This window comes from Carettochelys insculpta, chromosome 1 (genome assembly GCF_033958435.1).
Source record: "Carettochelys insculpta isolate YL-2023 chromosome 1, ASM3395843v1, whole genome shotgun sequence".
In the NCBI taxonomy this organism is placed as follows: Eukaryota; Metazoa; Chordata; order Testudines; family Carettochelyidae; genus Carettochelys; species Carettochelys insculpta.
The window spans coordinates 133,377,293-133,402,904 of NC_134137.1; the positions used below are offsets into that span (position 1 = coordinate 133,377,293).

The following is a 25,612-nucleotide window of genomic DNA, read 5'->3' on the forward strand; positions in this document are numbered from 1 at the left end:
GGGGGCTGAAAGAAGGGAAATACAGTTTTTTATTATGGCAGTTGAATGCTGCCCTGGAGAACTGGATCCTATCTCTTCCTCTGCCAGATGATTCTGTAAGATGCTGGACAAGTCACTTAAACCATAATTATTAATTGGGTGTTCTACATTTTCTAAGTAAGGCCTTGAAACCCTGGAGGCCAATTTGGAGAAGTGCCGAGTACTCAACTGCAACTGAATTAAATGGGAGATATACTCTACACATATGAAATGCTGCATAATGCTAATTTAGTCTGAAAAATCAGATCCTAGCTGTCTCAAACTGGGCACCCAGCAATAATGGATACTTTTTATATCCATCTTCCCTCTGACTCAGCTTTATGATGTTAAGAATGTTCTTTTAAATCTATTTTTTCATGTAATTATAAAAATAAGGTAAGTGTAAGATTACAAAAAATACTTTACCTGACCTCCAAGCTCTGCGAAGGAATGCAAATGCAAACGAAAGAGCTGCTCGGGATCCCACTCGTGCAAGTCCTTCTACACCTTTGCCTACAGGTCTGGGACTAAAACAAGAAAATTTAAAAATGGAAAATCCTCTCTCGAACAGAGGAAGATAATGGTCTTTAAATATTAACAGCCAACATTTATGTCCATGGTCCAAAAGGATCAACCCCATTCACCAAGAGTCTTGCTTTAAAATAAGTCAAAAGCTAGACTGGTATCACGTGTGTTGCATGTTCCTAAATCTTACCACAATTGTCAGTAAAAAAAGCTCTAGTTTTAGGTCTTCTTACAAAAAGTGGTACCTGTTCAGTTTTGTAAGCAATGCCAAGTGTTAACTAACCAGTGAGAAAACTCTAGTCATGTGAAACTCATTATACTGAGTTTGCATCCTTAGAGTTTGTATACTCTATGACAAAGTACTTGTCAGAAAGAGTTAGCTTAGTTCCCAAGCACGGCTCTTACCAAGGTGATTTTGAAAAGCCACGATGAATAAAAGTATTGCAGTTTTTCATTCTTTTTATAAAAAGTTGGTGCTTGTGCAAGAGAACAAAAGTGAAACTGATCAACACCACCAACAGACAGGGTGGGTCCAGAGGCAAGGTGGGAGGGGGACCTGGCTCCCCACCCCCAGAAAGGGCAATGGCAGATGTGAGAGGGGCAGGGCTTAGGGCAGTCAGCACTAACCACCGCCACCCCAAACACCTTCCCCTCTGACCTCCGAGCCACATGTGGCACGGCAACACAGTGATCCATTGCATTTCAAAGGGGTCCAGAGTGCCAGACACCACTATTTTGGCAGCAGCAGCAGCGACTGAAGCTCCAGGCTCCTCTGAAATAAAAGGCCCAAGAGCAACTGCCCGCTTTCACCCATCCTTCCTCCTCCCAGCATCAGCAGGCCTGAAACTGACTGAATAAGGGAAAGCGATTTAGGAGCATCAACCCAGTGAATTCAATTAACTGCTTAAATCACTAAAAGTAAATAAACTTTATATGTTCAAATTTTAAATCCTTAAATATTAGATTAAAATATTTTAATGTGTTAAATGCTCCTTTAGCAAATTTGTAATTGTATGTATGCCATCGTATATTTCTGCTAACTGCACAGTGTTGCACTGATATAGTCTGCTTCAGTCTATTTTCCAGGTTATTTTTTCTTGCAACCCCATCTGTACCTTTTCTGTCTCACTTTCAGTACCAGAATCCATACATATTTTGACATGACTATTCACACCCTACAAATGCCACTAAAGGACACCTATTAAAAATAAGCTTTCCACAACATCAAATGCTTTTGAATGATCCTCCTGCAGTCACATTCAGGGCAAAGAGCTATAATGTTCTCTTTGAGATACCTTCTGTCCAGCACTACATTTAAGCTGACTTTGATATGCCTTGGTTAATCTGTACCAAATGCTTTTTCTCATAAGGATTCTGTGCCTCCAATTATTGATCCTAAGAGAACTAACAGTTTTGCTGCTGCTCTTTTCCAATTACCTTTTTTTAAACGATGCTCACATTAAAAACATTTAGCTCATTACAGGGGCTCTTTCACATACTTGGCTTTATCTAATTCTTGATACCCCCCCTCCCCCCACCGCCTTCTGCCCCTCTGCCCTCTGATTTGCTCACCTTGATAATATTCTCCTGATTTGTCAACCTTGATTACTATTTTTGGTTCTCTGTGCCTTAAATATTGAGTCTGTTCTGGTATGGCTGTGATCTGAAGAAGTGGGTCTGTCCCACGAAAGTTCGTCACCTAATAAGTTATTTTGTTAGTCTTTAAAGTGCTGCTGGACTGCTTTTTTGTTTTGATAGTATATAGACTAGCACAGCTCTCTCTCTGTTACTATAAACATTTGTATTTGCAAGTTCAATGGAAGGTTGCAGAAGAAGAGGGAATATATTGAATTTTTCTTAATAAGGCTGTCGATTAATTGGTTAATGGTGATTTTAAAAATTAGTCATGATTAATCACAGTTCTAATCACACAGTTAAACAAAATACCAATTGAAATTTCTTAAATATTTGTGAATTTTCTTCTACATTTTCAAATATATTTACTTCAAATTACAACTGAGAAAACAAAGTGTACAGGGCTCACTTTACATTACTACAAACATTTCCACTGTAAAAACGATAGACAAAAGAAATAGTACAGGCACTTCCCAAGTTATAAACATCTTCACATACCACCACCCACCTACAACCTCAGGGGAGTAGGAAAGAGGCACATACAGTGGTGAGCGAGCAAGCACAGGCTAAAGGACGGCCGCCAGCCCCATCCACCCATGAGCTCAGCACAAGCTCTAGCAGCTTCCAGCCCCACCACCCAGCCAGCCTCAAGGGGCTGGGGATGCTCGAGACAGTGGTAAGCCTATGCATGAGGAGGGTGGCTAGGGCCTGGCCATAGGAGTCAGTGCAGAGTCTGAGGGGCAGAGAAGGGAGCGCAGCCAGGAACGGCTGGAGTAAGAAAGCAGCTTTAGTGGCTGCAGTCCAGCACCCTGGGCTAAGAGGGGCTGTGTAAAAAGATCTCCAAGCCACCCAAAGTGCAGATCTCTTTGTAGGGTCCCCTTGGTCCAGGGCTGCAGCCACTAAAGCCACTGTGTTTCAGCCTGCTTTGTGGGGAGGAGATGTGACTCCATACTCTACCATTCTCCTTCCCATCCAGGGCTACAGCTACATGCACCGGGAAGCTCCCTCACCTGCAGGCATAGTCCCCACACGTCTGACTGGCCAGTAATCTGAGACAATGAGAGCAGCAGAGAGTGGTGCCAGCAGGTGAGTGCAGGGCATCATGCAGAATCACCTGCCCACCCCCGACAGGCGTATGCTAAAAAAGGTGAGCTGCCCCAATTAAGCGTTCCATCCCCCCCGCAACTCTTTGCTCCATCCATGAGGCCCATACTCTCACCCCCAGACCCTGCATCCCCACCCCCCACATCCTGCCCTCAGTCCCCTCTCACACTCCAACACCCAGCTTGGAGGCCCCATCTACACTCAAACCACCTCATCCCCAGCCCCACCCCAGAGTTTGCACTCCCAGTTTGAGCCCTCACCCCCTCTCACATTCAATCCCATGCCTCAGCCAGTGTTTGCTCTCATTTTTTTCAACCCTGATCAGAATAAATTTTGTTATGAGGCAAAGGCATGTGTGGATGTGCACCACCTATAGAAACACATTCTGCTGGCCATAGGCTGCTGTGGGCAACTCTGGTAATCAACCGGGCAGAACCTGAATCTCTCCTTCGAGGCCCCTCTAAGCTGAGCACTTAGGCAAACACTGGCCTCAATCCACAACACTCTGACCCCTCAACTTTTGGCCCCACCTCAGAGCCCAGGGGGCCTCTAATACCCCTGGGCACTCAGAAGAATTAATCTAGCCCTGTGGCCAAGGGGTGCCCAGAAGTCCCATTCAGTATCTCCACCTACCTCCTCATCCTCCTCTAATTAAACCTCTTTCCTCAAGCATCAGTATTTAATGCTAAATAAGCTATTTCTTAGCCAATTTTATTTTGTGTTTTAAAAACTAGTATAACATTTTCTACCTTTTTCATTGCGATTATATAGTATTTCAGCTACATTATAGTTAAACAGGCTTTATGTGCTAGGCTGGAAACCTAATGCAAGCTTCTTTATCATTAAAGCACAACTTACAAATGTAGATTTTATTACCCAATGGCACTCAAAACTAAAGTGAAATTTTTGCCCTCAAGTCCACTCACTCCTACTTTTCGTTCAGCCAATAACTCAGACAGACAAGTTTGTAGACATTTGCAGGAGATAATGCTGCCCGCTTTATGTTCACAGAGACATCTAAAACTGAGAGCAGGCATTCACATGGCACTGTTGCAGCCTCTCTCTCAAGATACTTCAATGTTACGTGTGCTAAAAATTCTTATGTCCTTTCATGCTTCAAACACCATTCTAGAGGGTATGAATCCATGCGCATGACAGGTTCTGCTGGAGAACGATCCAAAGCAGGACCAAGGCATGTTCATTTTCATCATCTGAGTCAGATACTAACAAAGTCAACCAAAAGGCTGATTTTTTTAGTTTCTGCATTGGAGTATTGCTCAATTAAGACTTCTGAAAGCATGCCCCACACCTCATTCCTCGCAGATTTTAGAAGGCATCTGAAATTCTCAAACTTTGAGTTGAATACTGTGTCTATTTTTAAAAATCTCACATTGGTACCCTCTTCTTGTTTTGTCAAAGTGTTCTTAAAACAAACATGCTGGGTCATCAGAGACTGCTATGACATGAAATATATGACTGAATGCAGGTAAACACAGCAGGAGACATGAAATTCCTACCCAAGGACTTCAGCTACAAAATTTTTTTTTTTTTTGTTTTTGTTTTTAAAGCAAGTGTCACCACCATTCCATGAGTCCTCTGGAATGGTGGCCAAAGTATGAAGGTTCATATGAACTGTTAGCATATCTGGCACCAAGCCCTTACAATGCCAGCTATAAGAGTCCAGCGTGAATACCTGTTCTCATTTTCACGTGACATTGTAAACAAGGAGCAGGCAGCATTATCTCCTGTAAATATAAAGAAACTTGTTTGTCTGAGCAATCAGCTGAACAAGAACTAGGATTGACTGGACTGTAGGTGCTAAAGTTTTACATTGTACAAAAACAACTACGTTCAAAAATAAAACAAACATTCTTCTACACTTGTCAGTTCATCTTTCATAATAAAGAGACTGCACAACTGTACTTGTATTAGATCAACTGAAAAATATTACTGGGAGGAGGTCTTTATAGTGCAAATATTTGTAATAAAAAAATAAATGCAGGACCATGGGTGTTGCTGGACCAGAAAGCCCTAGCTTTCTGCAGTGCAGGAGGCCACACCAGGCAACAGGGGCTGGGGCCACAGAACACAGCTGGGGCTGGACAGCCAGCGCCAAGTTTGGTGGCACGGGCAGCAGCACAACCAGAAGAGGGCCAGGAGGCTGGCAGGCCCCTCAGGAAAAAGCAGAAAACATCCAAAAATATTTAAATGGCATTCTATTATTGTTTAACAGTAGAATTAAATCTCAATTAACTGTTTTAATCACTTGCCAGCACTACTTAACAGCATTCATTAAATATGAACAGATTTCTGTTAACCTTTTTCATTTTATTTGTGAAAATCATATTAAAATAAAAACGCTTCACCTTCTGCATTCAAAATGAGCATCCTCTACTGTTTCTCTTAAGAATGACAATCTTCTCTTTCCTTTTGGCTGCACATCAGGGATTTGGAATGCTTTGGATTGCTGCCCCAATAAAAATGTAATTTTTTTTTTTTCTATTTCAACATTGTGATTATCAAAAAGAATGCTGGCTTACTTAGGACAAGACTGAAGCCCAAAGATTTCTTCAAGGAACACAAAACTTTGATGCATTATCATTGCTAAATCACTCAAATACACTTTCCTTTACATATATTCCTCCAGAAATACAGAAATTAATCAAAGGCTTTCAGCTCTAACAAAGGAATTTCAACTTGAATTGCCTCACACAGTTGTTCAAATACAGCATGCCTTTGCCCTTCACTGACACCTTGCCTGTGAAATAGAATTAGCATGTTTATTTACACCAGGGAAGTAACTGATACTTCTCGTTTAGCTATTTCCATATCTGCAGCTACTGCCTTTTAACATTTTTGCCCGTATCAAGATATGCATGACAAAGGAAGACTATTTTTCAGTTTACAAGTTAAAAAAAAAAATCCAGTAACCATTAAAGTGTGTCCTGTGCCCCATGAAAGTAAGTATGTTCTAATAAGTAGTAATGCCATTACTGCCATGTGATCTCCCTTGGCATAAATTCTGAACAGCTCCAACGACAGGTAGCTAAAATGACACATAAGATACACCTGGGTGAAAACAGTATTACAGATTGGAGGAAGTTTCTGCCATAGAAACACACTGTAATGCAAACACAAGGCAATAGCTAAATGTCATCCAAAGACCGAAGCCACCAACACAGAGATACTGCGAGTGCCAAAAAGGTATTTTATGGAAGACCAGAAGGAAAAATAAACCATGGTATGGTTTCCCACATTAGTAACGTCACAAAAAGATCACTAACATCTGTTTTAAATTGATCCTCAAAACAGAACAACTTACTTATCCAGATATCATTACCTTTTCTTGTCCGCAGAAGGCAGAGGAATACTACTGCTTTTCCACTTAACCTTGACATTTTCCTGAAGAACAGTTCTATTTAATGCAATGAAATACCGCTCCAGGACAACTAGTCTCTGTTTTAGCCGCAGAGCCGAAAGAGTTGTTGTGGCAGTTTGTGTGGCTAGAACTTGCTGTTCCTTCACCAGCACATATAGGCACTCTTTCAACTCATTGACATCTACAAGAAACATGACAGAAAAGTATTAACTACTGTGACATAGCAAGATGTGAACACATTACCGAAGTCACAAATAGGAAAACAGGTAAACTGTAATAGTAATGAAGTGATCAGGAAGTCTAAATCTCAAGGATAGTATGACAAGGAAGACTATTTTTCAGTTTGCAATGGGGTGGGGGGAAGCATCATTTAAAGTGTGTCCTATACCCTATGCAAATATATTCTAATGATATACTACTACTGTCATCATAGCTAAATCAAACTTTACTTCATCAAACTCATCTGGTCTTCCCACACACACCCTCTCTCTCTCTCTCTCTCTCTCTCTCTCTCTCTCTATCTCATATGTTAGGAACGGGTACATGCTAACTACTCATGTAATCACAACTCCACATAGTACATGGAGTGGCAAAGAGATGGTTATTATGGAAAAACTATTTGCTTACTTGTGTGAATATATCTGAATCTTAATACTAATGTAGTCTCAATATGAAGTATTTAAGAGGTCTAAACAAACCACTTAGCAAATTTCTAGCATCTAGCAGACCTTGTTAACAGTGCTCTTAAATGAAGCAAACAGCATTATATAAGGTCTGTTGCTTGCATTGTGTGTGCAGACACACATTATCTTAAGTTTCTTAGTATTTATAAAGCAACTCTCAGAAGCTCCGGGATTACTGCCAAGAACTGGTGAACTTACAAAACAAGTATTACAAATGAAAGAGTATCTTGAGAATACTGCCAAACAAAACATGTTTTAAGACTGAATGTGTGCTACAGTGTAGCACCCTCAACAAGTTTGAAGCAGCCCAAAAAGAAAAGCAAGGTCAGTAGCTTAAGGAGTTCACAATCTAATAAGGAGGGAAAGGGAACATGCACACAGAAGGTATCTTAAATATGAGCATGAACATGCTTACTTCCTAAGACAAATTTGAATAAAGGTTCTAAAGTTCCTTAGCAGGCTTCTCTTCTATCAGCTGTCTGATTACTATGGCCATCTCATGCTGCTTTTCACTAAACTAAACTACAGTACCCTTAGTATGTGCCAGCCTCACCAGTTACCTAGCTCCTAGTAATACAAAGCAGTATTTTCTTCTAATGAAGTCCTGAGTACTTAAATCCAATTTATGACGCAAAAGAACTCCTCACCCAAAGTGTAATGGCATTTACAAAAAGCTGCGAACAGCAGCGCTAGCAGAACTACATCTGCAATTTGGGGAACCTCATTTTACAACACATTCAACCCAAGCAAACCCCTCACATTACAGTCATAACAGTTACATAATCTCCCTGTATCAATACTGATGGGGAGACTAAAATTGCAGATAGAAGAACATCTCGCAGATGAGCAAGCAGGATTCAGGAAAGTTGGAAGTACCATACAACAGATATTGGCACTAAGATCAACAGCAAAGGAAGCTCAATGAAAAAACCAAGAACATTTTCAATTGCTTTGTCGATTTCAAAAGGCATTTGATAGTATAGATCAGAAAGTGACTTGGGCACGGTTGCTGAAGGATATGAACAACAATGTAGAGGTAGCTGTGGGAACACGTGTAGAATGGGGAAGTTGGTTTAGAACAAGTAGCGGTACGAGACAAGGAGATCTGATTTCACCAAGTATCTTCATCATGTACCTACAGAGTGTGGAAAAGATCAAGGAAGAGGTAGAAGGGCTATCTGTGCATGGGATGAGAATCAACAACTTGGAGGCACATGGATGACATAGTTATTATTGAAGAAGATTAAAAGAAGCTAACGAGAATGGTGCAGGTGCTGAACAAGGAAGGGAAGCAGTACAGAATGATTATGAACATCAATAAAACAAAAACAATGGTATTTGGAGATAAGGAAATAGGAAGGAAGATCAGCGTAGAAGGGATCAAACTCAAGAAGATAGAGAAGTTCACGTATCTGGGGAGCAACATAATGTATGATCTAGATGTAACAAGGAAATAGCAACTAGAATAGCAAAAGCAAAAGCAAGTTTGAAGACAATGGATAAGGTCTGGAAAAGCAAAAAAAGTTAGCCTAGGAACAAAGCCGAGTGTCTTAAAAACGTGTGTATTCAGCAGCATATTGTACGAATGTGAGATATAGGTGATAACGAAAGATTCTAAGACAAGGATACTGGCATTCGAGAGGAGTTGTTATGGAAAGATTCTGAGAATAGCATGGATGCCAAAGGTCACCAATGAGGAATTATACAGGAAGATACAGCTCAAAGAGAACCTGTAAGAGGTTATACAATGAAAGTTACAGATATTCAGGCAAATCTGCAGAATGAAGGACAAACGAAAAATCAAGACCCTGGTATTCAGCATAATGGATGGTTGGCATAGGAGAGGCAGACCCCAAATAGAATAAGTAGATGACATAGCAGATTCTGTCGACTAGCTCCTCAGCGAACTAAGCCACTCCGCACTGGACAAGGAAAGATGGAAAAGAATAGCGAGGGAGACATTGCACGCCAATGGGCACTGAGACCATGGCTGTTGACTACGATGACGATGGTACATCTCATGTTTTGCCCCTCTCTTATGAAATACCTTAGTGCACAAAGAAGTGAATTCAAATGGCCTTTTCTAAGCCCAGTATCACATTCCAAATTCATGTGTAATTTACTGTCAGCTATCACCCCATCCTCATTTTGATCATTTTATTTGCAGTTTCTTCCACTCCGTGGTGGATTTATTCAACTTCCTTACCCCCCAAAAAAGTAGTTCACATTTATTCATAGTCATTTTTACTTTGGACATGAAAATCTCCTAGTCTGGGATCCCAGCAGGATTAATACCTTTTTAAAATTACAAGTAGAGCAAGAAATCAGCAGCAACTTGCATTATATTCAGCTATAATTAGAGCTTACAAGAAAAGAAAAATAAGGGACATTACCCCATCTTCTCTAAGTACTGGCCATTAAGCAACTGGTACCTCACCAGTCTGCTTAGACAAATTTTCTCTCATCAAATATGCAACACACCACAGGCAATTTACAAGGTCTAAATTTTTTCCATTGTTCGTGAAACCCAAAATAAAAGTTGCTGCAAAAACACAGGAAGTATAAAAATATAATGAAGTGAGATACATTGCCATTGTGTACCAGGGCACATACTGATGTCAGCACAGCACCCCAAACTTTATTTTTAAGCAAAGACACAGAGGGAACATCTTGTAGTTCATGACCTTCTGTATTTCAGAGTCTAACAGAACTTCTTGTCAGAGATGGACATGTCAGCTTTCCTTGTTGCTTCCCCTAAATCTGAAGAGGAAAAAATCAGTCTGTTCCTTACTTGCACATTCAAAGATGCCTATCATTTTCCAAAGACCAACTCTGAGATGTAGTAGTGAATTAAAACTAGATGTCCAAGAATAACCCTTCTACATTTTAGATGATTTTACCAACAGAGGCCTTTTTGGAAGCCGACTTAAATTTGCAGCTTTAATCATGCCCTGACCTAACTTTCCATGCTAGGTTTTCCCATACACTTTTTACAACACACCTATGCTTCCTTTAATGGTCATGAAGAACGAAGAACATCCTCAAAGGAGCTCTGGTTGTGACATAACATGGAAGGGAGCTCATTTAGATTTCCTTGTAAATGACTCCTATATTTAGGCAAATCAGTTTGTTCTTTCAGTATAAGCATTAAGCACTTTTCTCTGCCACCTCCTTAGGAAAGAGCCATCACTGTAAGATTCTTAGTTGAGGTAATGGGATCTATATAAAACATAGCCTTTGATACCAGACTCAGCAGATCTACAAAGCAAAGGTACACCCTTTGCATCAAATACCAAGACTTTATCACAAATGAGGAACTTCAGAACAGAGCAGGACATGAACCACTTGATGTTCAAATCAACAGAAGAAAGTGGGGATGGCTAGGCCACACACTCAGAAAACCATTATTCAGCATAGTCTGTTAAGCTCTCATATGGATCCTGTAAGGAAAATGCAAAAGAGAAAGACCTCTTACAACATGGAGAAGATGTACTGAGACTGAAGGACAACAACTGAGGTACGCCTAGATTCAGCTAGAAGTTTTATCTCAAGACAGAGTGAAGTGGAGGAGACTTGTAGATGAGCTATGCTCCACTCAGAGCACAAGAGTTAAAGGCAAGTGATGACACTACTCTTTGGAATAAAGGCTATTAGATAGACAGGTAGTTTGAGAAGAAGTTGACAGTTCTAAAGGTGATAATTGCTTGATTAATTATGTTATGATATAAAGGGGCAGAAGCTAATGCAAACACAAGAGCTGTGACATTAGCCTGCCAGAGGTTTTCTGGTCCACCTGAAGACAAATAGGACAGGAATCCTATCATTCATCAATAGAAGCATCTAATTTAAAATGATGTTTTATTCTATTACACAGATTTTTAGTAACTATTTTGTATGTAGATAAATGATTCTGACTTAATCCATCAACTCAGTATTAAGAGCTCAAAGGCTGTGGCCACACTACCCCTCCCTTTCGGAAGGGGCATGTTAATGAGGGGAGTTCAGAAGATGCTAATAAGGCGCCGACATAAATATGCAGCACCATGAGATGTGAAAGTGCTGCTTTCAAAATGCACGCTGCCTGTGTAGACAGAGGCCTTTCAAAAGGACCCCCTGACGTCAAAAGCCCCTTCTTCCTAACACCAAATAGGAAGAAGGAGCTGTCAAAATCAGGGGGTCCTTTCAAAAGGCCTCCAGCTACACAGGCAGCGTGCATTCCAAAAGCGGCACTTTTGAATCGTGCGTGGCCACTATTATTCTAATAAGGCACTACATATTCATGTCAGAGCCTCATTCGCATCTTCTGAACTTCTTCGTTAACATGCCTTCTCCAAAAAGGAGGGGTACCGTGACCACAGCCAAACTGTGGAATCTCCAGGCAATCTTCCTCATAATGCAAGTTCAGAAAGATCTGAAAACTATTGCTACAGTATGCATATCCACAATATCTCTCTGAATCCATTCAGGTAATGCTCATCCTCCTCAGTGTGCACTGCCTCTAAAGCAGCTTCCTAAGGGAATTAGCTTTACTAGCAGTGCCAGAAAACAAGACATAGTACGACCTAAAACCAGCAAATTTGCCTTTAACTTCCTTGGAGTCCAATGTAAAAAACAACAGCTTATAAATACTTATTAATTCATTGCTGGTACTAACCAGTTTTTACTACACATGGAAACTATCAGTTTCATTTTGCTTATACATTTCCTGTTCATTTAAAATTAATATGCCACTATTTATTCCTACCTTTTATATTTTATACTATTGAAGGATGAAAAAAGTCACAAGTACAGAAAAGTGATATTTCTGCTTGAAGTAACTGAAAATGCGAACCATGCATCTGATTTCATATACTGAATAGAACAATTCCATCCTCGTGTATGCGTACCATTTCATGCTTTAATCAAAGGTAATCGGACTAAATCAGGGACTTTTTCCTGACTTTCATAGCAGGTTTTTTACATGTATAAATGTTGTATCAAAGTTTTTCCTTTTCTTTGTAAAGAGAATACACTGATTAACATCAGATGGCATCAACTAAATGTATGGAATGAGAACATTTAAAACAAATTAAAATAGCTTAATTTAGCTTACTGATAGTAGTTTTATTTCCTTAACCTTTTTCTTAATGCATGTTTTACACGTATCTACAAATTGAAATTACATTTATCTTCGAAAAGCTGCAATTCTGGACTTAGAACAACAATGAGCTATGTAATGCATTAATTATTATTATTATTGCAGAAGTATTGGGAATGCTGCTCGACGATACTAGCCTCCCACGATTCAGCAAGTTCTCTGGTTCCGCACCAGTCACATCTCAAGGGTGCAGTCTAAAGTAGTGGTTCTCAAACTGTGTGTCAGGAACTCAAAGTGGACTGATACCCTATTTTAATAGGATTGCCAGGCCTGGGGTTAGATTTGCTTTGTCTGGGACTGAAATCAAAGACCCATCAGCTAGAGCCAAACCCAAAGCCTGATTTCTACAACTCTTCCCCCCAGGACAGTGGAGCTTGGGCTACGTCTTCCCCCACTCAGGGTGATGGGGTTCAGGTTGACTCAGCTTCAGCCTTCCCTCTCGAGGCCAGAAGGGATTCAAGGTGTAATGAAGTTTGAGAACACCCGGTCTAAATATTTGTTTCCACTTGCAAGTTGAATTGTATTAAGGAATGGTATGATTTTTAAGTACAAAAGCTATTCTAGCCAAGTTCCATTTTGTAGCCAAGCCTTAACATATTAACCTTAACTACAGGAGAGCTTTTACCTATGCTATGAGGATCAAAGTATGGATTAGAAAGATTTCAATTTATGCTCAGAGAAGGTCCTCTACTTCTGCAAGAAAATTTTAAGCCCTCTCTCTCTTCCCCATCTCCCTTGCTTTAGGATTCTACTCCCTCGTTAGATAGCAAAGACCATGCCCTACAAACCTTGGGCAACACAAGTTACATCAACATACAGATGCCAAATTTGTACATCATGGGAAGGCAGACGTAAAGAAGCTTTCTGCTGACTGAACAACAAAACACTCTACTTCAACATGGAGCTAAATAGTTGAGGATAGCTTTGAAAGCACACTTTAGTTAGCTGCAACAGGATTCTGTGTTGGAGGATTCTCCCAGCCTGAAGTTTTGGGTTATGACAGAAATTGCACAGTGCTTGCTGTAAGTTTATATTTTAGATTATATTCGTTACTAAAGCTATGAATTATATGGTGCCTGCTTTACATTTAGAATATGACTGGGTGCTTGTGCTCTACATTTACAAGTACTACATATGCTGCGTACCTTTGTGCCTTCAGCAATAAATGTTGTGAACAAAGAAAGATGATTTTATTTTCAAAAGTTTATTGAATGGCAAAGCAGAAAAAACCTACATTTACAAAACAAGCAATGCACTATAAATTGTAAACATAAATTAAAGGCAGAATGACACCAGAAAGGGACCAAACATTTATGCATTTCAGTGCATGTAGTCCGTTGCAGCTTAATATACGCCAACCATAGTTCTCAAACGTCAGTGTATGTGAAGCTGTGTTCTTCTCTGAGCTTAGAGAGGAAGGAGTACAGAATGCAGGAAGAGTAAGGAGCTACTCCGACTCAGCTCTCTAAAAGCCATAAAGGGTGAGGTGTATTTGAGCCTAGTAGGTCAATCAAGACCTACAGCATTTGTGTTATCTGCCTGAGAAGACCCATCATATCCCGGTGCAGATCCCCTCTTCTTTTCTTTGGCCTCTCTTCTGTCTGCTCTGTCCTTCTCCATGTTATCTGCCACGAGTGTTCTCAAAGTCCAATTTAGCTCAGTAAAATGCAGCACTGGCTTGCAGGATTTCACTCACCACCTCCTCTCTTGTTCTCCTCTGTCACCTCATAAGGGTACACTCCATAAGGCTGCAAAAGCAGTTGCTGCTGATTTAAAAAACAGGAAGTATAATTGGAATTACAGTCACAACAGAACACTAAAAATCAGCTTTAAAAATACTCTTCCCTTATTCTCATAACATTTCGTAATAGCTCTGTGGTTTGAGCACTGGCCTGCTAAACCCAGGGTTGTGAGCTCAATCCTTGAGAGGGTCATTTAGGGATCTTGGGTAAACATCTAGAATGACATACTTGTTAATACTTCAGTTTTGAAGCACTTCTGAACAGCAGCTGTCTCTTGTTCAAGCTAGGGTGACTACAACCCATCATGAGCAAGAAATTTGGTTGAATGAAACAAAATTTTAGTCTCTATGAGCACAGGGGAATGGCACTGAATAGCAGCTTAATTGTTCCAGATGGTGATTTTAGCAGAACTTAGTCTTGTGGGTAACAATGGCAATGTGCTCAGCTGTTAATGGTATCCTGCAGACACCCAGGCCTATATGCTGCCAGCCCATTTACTGCAATGGTACCTGCCAAACTCACCACAGAAGGGCCTAGGAAAGTACACTGCTACAGAAAAAGAAATCTTTTAGAAAGGACTAAACAGTATCTCCATGCAAGTTTCGTTGAACTTTCTTATGAGGATAGAAGGAGCATCCCTAGCTACATAATCAATCTGCTCCCATACTACCCTATACAACCCAATAAGAGAATGAAAAGCACATACCACCTCCACTCGTTTGTTATAATACCACCTCTTCCCATAGGATTAAAACAATGAAAAGTCAACACGTGTGTCCTGACACACTGGGGATACGCCAGGTACCATCTTTTAAGATTGTAAGGGAAATTGCATACACACTCACCCAAGGTTTCTTCCTCTTCATCAGCAATGGCAGTGCTGGGCTTGTGGGTCTAGCTATACAGTCATGAAGCCTCAAAAAAGTCATGGCTGGTGATATCCCTGAACATACAGATGAGTCTCCTTCCTCTGTTTTCTTCTTCATCCTCCCACTTTTCATGGTAGGGATCAGTGTCCTGGGCTCCTCTGAAGTATCCAAAGCACTAGTAAAGTCTCCTCTATCAACATGCAGTTTGTTATTAAAGCTGCAGATCCACAGCTCAGCACAGGTTGAATGCTGGTGTCACTGTCATAGTTCCTTAGAATTCATGAGGTACTGCTGCTGAAATTTCTCATTTCACTTTGACTGCATCCCCTATGCAATGTGCTCATAGATGTCCACATTTCTACATCTCATCAGTAGGTGTGCCTACACAGCCTCTCCTCCCCACAGCCCAAAAAATCTAATACCTTCTGTTTACTCCAGACAAAGGAATGCATCTAGTACATGGAAGCACCCTGGTCAGCTACACAAAAGCAGAGAAAGCTGCAAGGTATTCTTGCCACTGTGGGCAAAAAATAAAAAACATTTCAAAAACATGGAAAGACGATTAAAGCGGGTAGCCTCTGGTTTCCAAGATCCTTGGACAGTAGCATTTAAAGGTAATGGGGCACGTGGGACAGTTCCAAGAGGGCTATTAGGGTTGATACTGGTCATAAAACATTTACACTTCTACTGCATGGACTTCAGTAGTTCAACTATGGCTCTCAGTTGTTCAGGGAAAGATTTTATTACATTACCATAAAAGAGTGCTTACATCTGTCAGAGACAAATTCAGATGTAGAGGCTTACACAAATAGATTGACATGAGGCAACCTAACTTTGTAGTGCATGGTACACGTGTACACTGATGCAGTGAAGTCTGTCCAAAACAAAAGCTCAGAGGTAAGATTTTCACATAAAACCTAATGCCAATAAACATAAAAGGCAACACTTAACTATTTTGCTACTGATCATTTAGCAGAAGTATTGTGCTAATATAACACATGCACTCAACAAATGCATTTGATCCAATTAGTTCCAATTAATATAAACTATATAATGCAATAAAAAAATTACTGAAATATTCATAATACCTGGTTGTTTGCCCCACACCCAACTCTCAACAATCGATTTGGCCCTGCAAATAGGCGGTGGAGTTTCCTCTTCTTCTTTCTTTTCTTTGTCATTTGGTTCTTCTTTCTTTGATCCACTTGGGCATTCAGCGCTGTCATCTAAAGAAAGAAGAGTGAACCAGTTAAACTATTTTCAAAGAGCACCATCGCTTCTTTGCCCTAGATTACCTTTCTAACCTAGAATCAAGAAAGTCAAACTCTGTCCTCAAATGCACAGTGGTACTGTCATTTACAGAGATAAAAAGAAACAAAGTACTGATTTAGCTGCCACAGCTGCTATGGTTCACATTTCACACAATGACCCTGTTTACCTGGAAATCTGTGAGCCACTGTTGAAACTTGCATTGAAGGGTAAGGTTTCTCAACAAACCAGAAACGGATGGAAAGCCAACCACGTCACTTTTTATTGATAGCAATAACCGGGAACAAAAATTCTCTCTCACATTAATCTACTTAGATTACTTGCTTTCATCTTCCATGGACAACACACCCAACTGTTTAAATGGCAACATCTGCCTCTATTTCAATGTCAAAAGCAAACCCATACAAGTGGCAGTTACTCTAATTTTATTCTGAATTATGTCTAAATATAATTATATACCTATTCACTACACTAAATTTATAAACAAATAAAAAAAGACAGTTGGAGGACCAAAGAATGTCACCACCCTGACTAATCCGTAGAGTAACAGAAGTCATGGGAGGAAAAAAAGTATCCTTTAAAATTTTAAGTCAAAAATCTTTAGAAAATAAGGAGCACAAACTCTGGCAATTAAAACAGAAACAACAAGTCAAGCCAAGAAAGAATTAGAGAAGCAAAGCTAATAGTGGGGGGACAGGAGAGGAAAGTAAGTACATCAGAAACAAGAAGCCTGTCCATCAGGCAGTGGGGCCACTACAAGACTTACAAGGTATAGCGGATCACCTTTAACCAGAGCATTTGAACAGACATCATGGTAGAAGAGCTAGCTGGCTGGCACGGTTGACCACAGTCAGCACCAGAGGGAGGTTGTAGGGCAGGGTCCGCAAGTGAGTCCTTCCCATGCAATGCTGAAAATAACGAAGGGGGTGGGGGGAGCACCTCGATAGGGTTCAGGGAACTTGCCCACTTCTCTCCGGTTATCTTTGGAAGAAGGGGAGGATGGCTATTTAACGTCCCCTCACAAAGGTCAGGAGACACTAAACCTAGTAGCATAACAGAACTACAACAGACCTAATGTCCTCAGAGCTCTTTCAGGGATGTCTGGGGTACATACATCATCTACAAAAATCAGTGGCATTACACAGCTGTTTCAAGCTAACCTCCAGATATTGGAGCCAGTTGCAACTTTCATCAGTTTGAGGAAGGGCTGGCCCAGGAGATAGTAATAACAGGAGACAGGCAACAGTCAGGCAAGGCAGACCCCTTGTGAGTGAGCAGAAGCCCTTAACAGGGAGCAAGAAGACACAGCTGAGTACTCCACAATTCACCCACTGATAGGGAAATTGAATTTGTGAGATAGAATACTGTTCCAGGAACAAGGGCGTGGCGGTAACAGGGAACTAAGATTGCCCTGATGATCAGTCAAGAGCACTACTACCAAGCATAAAATTTTGAGAGGTGACTATACAGACATATTACTGTTGCCAAAGAGGTGTGATACACAGTTAAGTTGGAGCACAGCAAGCAGAACAAAAAAGTGCTAAGTGACCAGAGGTGGCTAAAACATGTTATAACCAGGAAGTCACCTTCCTGATATATGTAGGCCCTTCTGCAAAGGCTTATACAGACAAAAGCCCAACATTATTCAAAAGATATGGATATAATCAATCAAGTGTAATATATATTGCATAGCATGATTTCATTTAACTATGAACAGCTTAGATTAGGGCTTCTAATACTCAACGCATCACAATTCCCTTCTGACAACAAAAATTATTACAGGACCCTGTGAGGAGAGATAAGCTGGAGCCTGCCCAAGCCCTGAAACCCCAAGAAGGACCAGCCAAAGCCTTGCTGCCCTAGGCTGGGAGGGAGCTCAAATCCCAAGGGCTTCAGTCGCTGGCAGGGGGGCCCTGAATCTAGCCCTGCTGCCCAGGGCTGAAACCCTCAGATGGAGACCTAGGCTAGGGCCAAAGCCCAAGCAAGTCTGAGGATACATCTACAGTACCAGAAAAATTCAAATTTAAGGCAGGTAGCTCGATATTAAAGTGAACATAGTAACATGGTAAATACAATTAGGTCGATTTGGGGAACACTAATATCGAGAATACAATATCACAGTTACCTGGTAAGTACAGCATCAAGCTCAGATTCGAAAGTTTGACTATAGGCCAGTGTGGAAGTGCCACATCTTAAAATCGAATTTATTAGCCTCCAGACGTGTCCCATATGTAACCCACAATGCTCCTCACTGCTCCGCTCTGGCCACTGCTCTCCAAGTGTGCCAGACTTAGGTAACAGGAAGACCATGAATTTCAAATCACAACCAGAAAGCCTGTGGCTGTGGGATCATGTTTGTATGAGAGCCTGAGAAATGTCTGTCTTTCTTTGCTATTAGCACTGTGAGTGCATCTACCCATCACAAATAACCCCAACACAAAATTTGTGCTTCCATACTTACACTTTTTTTTTCCTGCACTGCCTGGCACCAGTCGCTGCCCTGCCGTACCACGTGGTAACAAGGCTCTTGTGGGGGTTGTGTTTGCATAAGAGGCTGAGAAACTTCTTCACAGCAGTTTACATTTGTGTGCAAACCCCCTCCCTTCCCCACAGGTGCCATGCAATTGGGGATTTTGCCACACTCAACCACATCATGGGGGTAGCCCCCAACCCAATAAACGGATGTGCCTGCTGTTCAGTGGTGACCATCCTGATAGGCAACACCATGTCCTAGCTTGCACACATTTAGGGCTCCAAGAGCGGGAAAGAATTTTGGGGGCTTGCTGCCACTGAGGGAAGTTTCTCTTGATGACTAAAATAATCTGGGGAGTACATCAACTGGTCCCTCACTGAACCCCGCCCCCCCCACCGCACACACACCCTTTAGCATGGGACCACTGGGGGTCTTGCTGCTGCCGGGGGGTGGGGGGGTAGGGCGGAGTTTCCCTCAGCAGCTAAGATAATCAGAGGCTTGCTGCTGCCATGGGAAAAGTCTTCCCTGACAGTTAGATAGTTGGGAGGGACTACTTAAACATTTCAACCAGCTCTGCAGCTGAAGACCACAAGACCACCAATCCACTGCCAAAAATCTTTTCAGGGTTTGCTGTTCATTGCAGACACCTGCTGCTTTGATGTTTCTGTTAGAAAATCTTTTTCCTAACATTTCCTATCTGCCTTCATGCATTTACCCCCCAAAACACAGGGGGGAGGGCCATTTCAGATTCCTGTTTCTGTTATAAGTTCAGTGTATGAGATATTTCACTGCCATCCCCCATGTTGGCAATGTCTGTGTAGTGAAGAGTGAAGTCAAAAATCTTTTTTCCTAGACTTTTCTATCCTCTTTCTTCTAACTTTGAGAATATAGTCAGTGTCCCTGAACTATTTTTGAGGATCAGATGCAATCACAGGAGGTGGGGGGAACACTCAGTGAACAGCCAATTGTGAACACAGCCTGTGCATATAAGCCTTATAGTCCACCAGAAAGCCAAAGACCCTCCACTCAGCAACTCTGTTTTCCAAAAACTTTCCTATCTTCTCCTTCTTCAGGCTTTCGAGGGTCCCTGTATTATTTTCAGGGATCGGATGCAAGCACAGGAGGGGAACACTCAATGGGTGGCCAGTTGAGAATTCAGCTACAGAAGAAAGACATTTCTATAAACTTTTTTTGCCATCTCTGTGGATGCCCTCCTTTTCCTTCCTTCCAAAGGGGAAAAAATGGATGTTTGCTTAGCATGCGAGGGGAATGAGGAAAATGCAATGTGGGAAGATGATCTCAAAAACCAGCAAGCACACCCAGAATGCTACAGGGATGAGGGAACTATGGGACAGGTTCCCACAATGCACAACTGCAACAGTCAACATTTGCCAATTGAGTGTGGCGGCAATAAGTTGACTTTGTGAAGAGCACATGGGGAGGTGAGCCTAGTCAAAATCAAATTTATAAATTCCAGAATTACAAAATCGATATTGATAAATTCAAATTTATCTCGTAGTATAAACACGGACTAAGACAGCCCTGATGACCTCGTTAAAATAGGGTCACTCCTCAATTTAGTGTGCCACCCTACAGTTAGAGAATCACTGGCTTAGACTAAGGACAGCAACGCAAACTGGAATCCAGTAATAGAGAGATAGCCGTGCTAGTCTAAATACCATCAAAACAAAAAAGCAGTCCAATATTACTTTAAAAGACTAACAAAATAATTTATTAGGTGATGAGCTTTCGTGGGACAGACCCACTTGTTCAGATCATAGCCATACCAGAACAGACTTAATATTTAAGGCACAGAGAACCAAAAATAGTAATCAAGGTTGACAAATCAGAAAAATATTATCAAGGTGAGCAAATCAGAGAGCAAAGGGGCAGAAGGGGGGCGTGTCAAGAATTAGATAAAGCAAAGCATGTAAAAGAGCCCCTATAATAAGCTAGAAAATTGCCATCCCAATTCAAACCACAATGTGTCAAATTTGAATATTAAAAAAGAATGCAGCAGCCTCTCTTTCCAAACTCCTGTGAAAATTCTTCTTCAGTAAAACACAAACTTTCAGGTCATTAACAGAGGGGCCCACTCCATTAAAGTGCTGGCTGACAGGTGTGTGAATCAGGAGTGTTTTTGTGTCTGTTTTATGCCCATTAATTCTTTGTCGAAGAGAGTTTGAAGTCTGTCCAATATACAAAGCATGTAAGCATTGTTGGCACATGATGGCATATATGATGTTAGTTGAGGAACATGAGAATGTGCCCGTGATTCTGTGAATAACCTGGTTAAGTGCAGTGATGCTATCTCCAGAATAAATATGCAAGGAAAAGTTCCAGGATTGGTGTTCCTGCGGTATAGACTGTGGTTGTTGGTGAGAATCCTCATAAGGTTGGGAGGTTGTCTGTAGGACAGAACACGCCTATCACCTAGGGCCTTCTGGAGTGTGGCATCCTGATTAAGGGTAGGTTGTAGGTCTTTAATACTACTACTTTAATACACTATTGGTTACTACCTACAGCCCCTAACTCAAACCACTGCAATGGATTATTAAAGACTTACTACTGCTACAGCAGGCAAGAAAACCACAGTGAAAAAAAAAAGAGAGTGGTGCTGCGTGTAGACCTCCTGGACAAGACATGTGGGACAGGGCATAAGGAGCAAAGAAGAAGAATGGAAATGGGGGGCAGGGGCTAGATGAGCATCATATCTAGTAATGCTGGAGATATTAAGGATGTTCCTTTGGATTACCCTGACAAGACAGTAAGGACATATTTGCAGGATGGGTTTACTGCAGAGTTTAGGATCCCCTTCATGAGGAAAAAAAGTCATGTGATGTAAAACAGACTACAATCCTTAGTGAGAAAGGGTCATATTGTACAGTAAACCCTTGAAATGTGTGACTCTGAGTTGCACTTAACTCACATTAACGCAAGTTAAGCGTGACTCAAAGCTGCTCTGAGACAGTCTGCCCCATCGTTCCCCTAACTGGGGGAAGCCAGGCCGGCAAACAGCCACTGGTGCTGGGGGAAACTAGGGAGAAGCAGCACCTGGCTCCCAGAGTGGCAGAGAAGCGCAGGCGGAAGCCTGGTTCCCCACTCCCTGCCGCTCTGGGAGCCAGGAAACTGACCAGCCCTGAAGGGGTGGTCAGTTTCATGACTCCCCTGGGGCTTGCAGGAGCCAGGAAACTGACCACCCCACCAAGGCTGGTCAGTTTCCTGGCTCCCACCAGAGGCATGGAGACGGGAACCAGGCTGCTGCTTGGTTCGCAGCACTTGCTCAAACCACCCTACTTGCGGGACCCAGGAAACTGACCAGCACATGACTGGTCAGTTTTCCACGTCCCAGAAGTGGCAGAGAGACAGGAACCAGGCTGCCACCTGGTTCCCACTCCCTGCCACTCTGGGAGCCAGGAAACTGACCATGTGTGGTGGGCTGATCAGTGTCTCAGCTCCTGGAAGTCCAGGGGAACCAGAAACCAGGCTGCTACCTAGTTCCCATCTCCCCCGACTTGCTCGAAATTCGAGTTAAGCAGGATTGCAAGGAACGCAACCCGCGCGTAACTCAAGGGTCTACCGTAAAGGAAAAGATTACACATGAATTAAAGAAGACTAGAGTAGAAAAGCCATTTGATCATTTACTAATACAGAATTCCTAGATTTCTCCCCTAGGTTTCATCCCTAAGATGACTTTGGGTGAACATCACAATTTACCACCTGTCACACCCACAGGATAACCCAGGTAACCAAGGAATAGACTCAGCTTTGTATTTCATGCATTATTCCATCACCAATGAGGTTGTGCACAAGGTTAGGTGTTGTGACTCAGGAGGAATGCAGAGCCAAATGACATACCAAGTCGCTCTCCTGCCAATGCATCATTCTGACTTTAAACTTCAGGGCTTTTCTGATGAAGGGCAGCTATTTTTCAAAAAGTTATGCCCAAAGGAGGGGCAGTATTTTCTTCACCATTTGAGAAACTTAGTACAAGCATAAGCTGGGCAGTGATGCAGGAAACTGATTTGCAGCAGGTAATTCATTACTTAAGATGGAATTGTGCTCACGAGCAGAGCAAAGTCAGACAAGTGTGTTAACCTGATAAGACATCTTTCAAGCCTTGACCAAAAATGGGAATACATCTAATGGAGTTACAGGGGGCCTTCCAATGATACCTAGGCATAGAGTGAGATACACTGGCAGGTATATGTTGTAAATCCCTTGGGATAAGTTTCAGAAGCTAATGGCTTGATTCGGAGAGATAAAGCAGTTTAGAAAATTACACTCACTCAATGAGCTGCATTTTATTATTGGGAATCTTAACTTTGCCTGTCATGCGGCAGCCCAAGGGTAAGCATTCTGCATCTTGCTGGCAGCAGCCACCAAAGAAATGTCATTGATTGTAAAGAGAGGAATGGCTACTCATAGCTAGTTTAAAGATTCACTGGGACACTTCAGGGGATACAAAATTGGGGGTGTTTTACCAAGGCAGATGGTGCAGACAGAAAATGATTCACCAACCAGGCAGCAAAACAGAGGGAAAAATCCAGAAATGTTACATTTTACTCTAATTTTGGCTGCAGTGGCCATTTGGGAAAAAAGAGTGCATTAACAAAAGGGTGAGCTTTTGGTAGAACACTGGTGGGTATACGTTATCCATCACATACAGTCCTGATCACACAAGTTCTGAGATTAGTGATTGCACCTGTACTACACGGTTTAAACTTTAACATGTAATTTTCCTCTGAACACGTTGTTCCCAGGGTTGATAATGCACAACAGATGGATCGTCTCATTTTCAGTTGGACAGATTTCAGGAGCTGGCGAGGAACACAAGGGGATGCCATTAGCACTATGGAACCTTGAAACATGCCTGTCAAGTTGCACAGAGGTCACTAGCTCTATGAACACTGCAGTGCTAGAAGAGAGGTTTTCAAAAGAGGCTTTGGAACAAAATGATAAACAGTAGTAAGCCACCAGGACCAGACGTCATTCAGCCAAGAGTTGTGAAGGAACTCCGACATGGAATTGGCTAACTATTACCTGCAGCGTGTAACCTATCACTGAAGTCATCCTCTGAACCAGATAACCAAAAGATATCTAATGTGAAGCATTTTAAAAAGACTCAAGAGAAGGTTCTGGCAATTAGAATAGTGAGTGTAACTTCAGAGTGGTATAAACTACAGTAAGAACAGAACTTTCATAAAAATATATTTGCGTTTGATGACTAATGCCTCACCAATCTAAGAGAGTAAAATCCCAGTTAACAGACTAAACAGGGCTGGGGGCACCCCACTGCCACGGACGGGGGTTACGCCACGCAGTCTAGAGTGACCTTGCCCACAATGCACCCTACACCACTGTGGACCAGGGCTGCTCTGGCCAGGCCAGAGCAGCCCCTGCCTGCAACAGTTATGGCAGGGGAGCACTTCAGACCCCACCAGTTAACTGTAATTGGTTAATCACTTCACCAGTAACATCCCTATACCAATCATATGCAAGTTGAACCTCTCTCTTCTTGTACCCTGGGGACCTGACCAGTGCCTGAAGAGAGGATTTGCTGGACCACAGGAGGGCAATATTGTCTAGCACGGTGTTTCTCTAACTGTGTTCCATGAACAACTTGCAGGTGGCCTGCAAGCATTTGGAAAAATATACTGATGGTATATATTTTTGGTTACTAAAATCAGATAGATTACTTTTTCATAGCTATGAGACCTGATTATACTAGTAACAGAGAGATATCTGTGCTAGTCTACACACAATCAAAACAAAAAAGCAGTCCAGTAGCACTTTAAAGACTAACAAATTATTAGGTGATGAGCTTTCATGGGACAGACCCACTTCTTCACATCACAGCCATACCAGAACTGATCTGAAGAAGTGGGTCTGCCCTATGAAACCTCATCACCTAATAAATTATTGTTAGTCTTTAAAGTGCTACTGCACTGCTTTTTTGTTCTGATTACATTACTTTATTTTGTCCTTGCTGTTTGTGTTTTGTTTGTTTGTTTTTGGTGTGACTTTTACTTTTTTTTTCTTATATATAAAGAAAATGTTCATAGGTGTTCCATCTAAAAATTATTGTTTGGTGTTAGGTGGTCTCAAAAAATTTAAGAAACACTGGTTTAGCGCATTACCAACCCTTCCACTGCTTACTGGGCTCTTAGACATTTACAGGTAAATTACAGCAAAATAGCAGCACAGAGCACTGCAAGCCAGGACTGGTGGCTATAAACAAACTTTATGGGAACACAGGAAACTTGGCCACACCCATGATAAGTGGTCATTCAACTAACCAAAAATAACTCCAGAATATGGATGATGCCAGATAAGAGTGTTCTGGATTAGGAGAGGTTCAACCTGTATTACAGTTTTTGACAGCGTCAACAAGCATGTGAATACAGATGATTCAGTTAATATAGTGCAGCTTGATTTTAACAACACCTATGACAAGGAGCCTGACCAAAGACTCTTAAGGAAACAAAGTGGCTATGGGATAAGAGAGATGGTCATCTTGTGTATCAATAATAGGTTAAATAGGAAATAAATGGTCAGTTTTCATAATGGAGTGAGGTGACCAGTAGTCTCCTCAGGGTCTGTACTTTTACCTGCGCTGGTCAGTATATTTCTTAACGACGTGGAAAAGGGGGTAAACAATCAACTGGAAAGGTTGTAGCCAGTACAAAATTATTCAAGACAGTTAAGTCCAAGCAGACTGTGAGGAGTTACAGAGGACTCTCACAATGTTGGGTGACTAGGCAATGAAATGGCAGAA

The 25,612-nt window shown here is 41.6% G+C and overlaps 1 protein-coding gene across 6 annotated transcripts in view; it reads right to left on the reverse strand.

Moving 5' to 3' along the window:
• HERC2 (HECT and RLD domain containing E3 ubiquitin protein ligase 2) overlaps window positions 1-25,612 on the reverse strand; it is a 228,751-nt gene that overhangs the window by 172,035 nt on the left and 31,104 nt on the right. For all 6 annotated transcript variants that reach the window (XM_074992048.1, XM_074992040.1, XM_074992033.1 and 3 more), the window contains 3 exons: window positions 16,181-16,318; window positions 6,623-6,842; window positions 445-545 (listed from right to left, as the gene is read on the reverse strand). In XM_074992048.1, coding sequence (XP_074848149.1) covers window positions 445-545; window positions 6,623-6,842; window positions 16,181-16,318 — 459 coding nt within the window. The remainder of the gene's footprint in view (window positions 1-444; window positions 546-6,622; window positions 6,843-16,180; window positions 16,319-25,612) is intronic.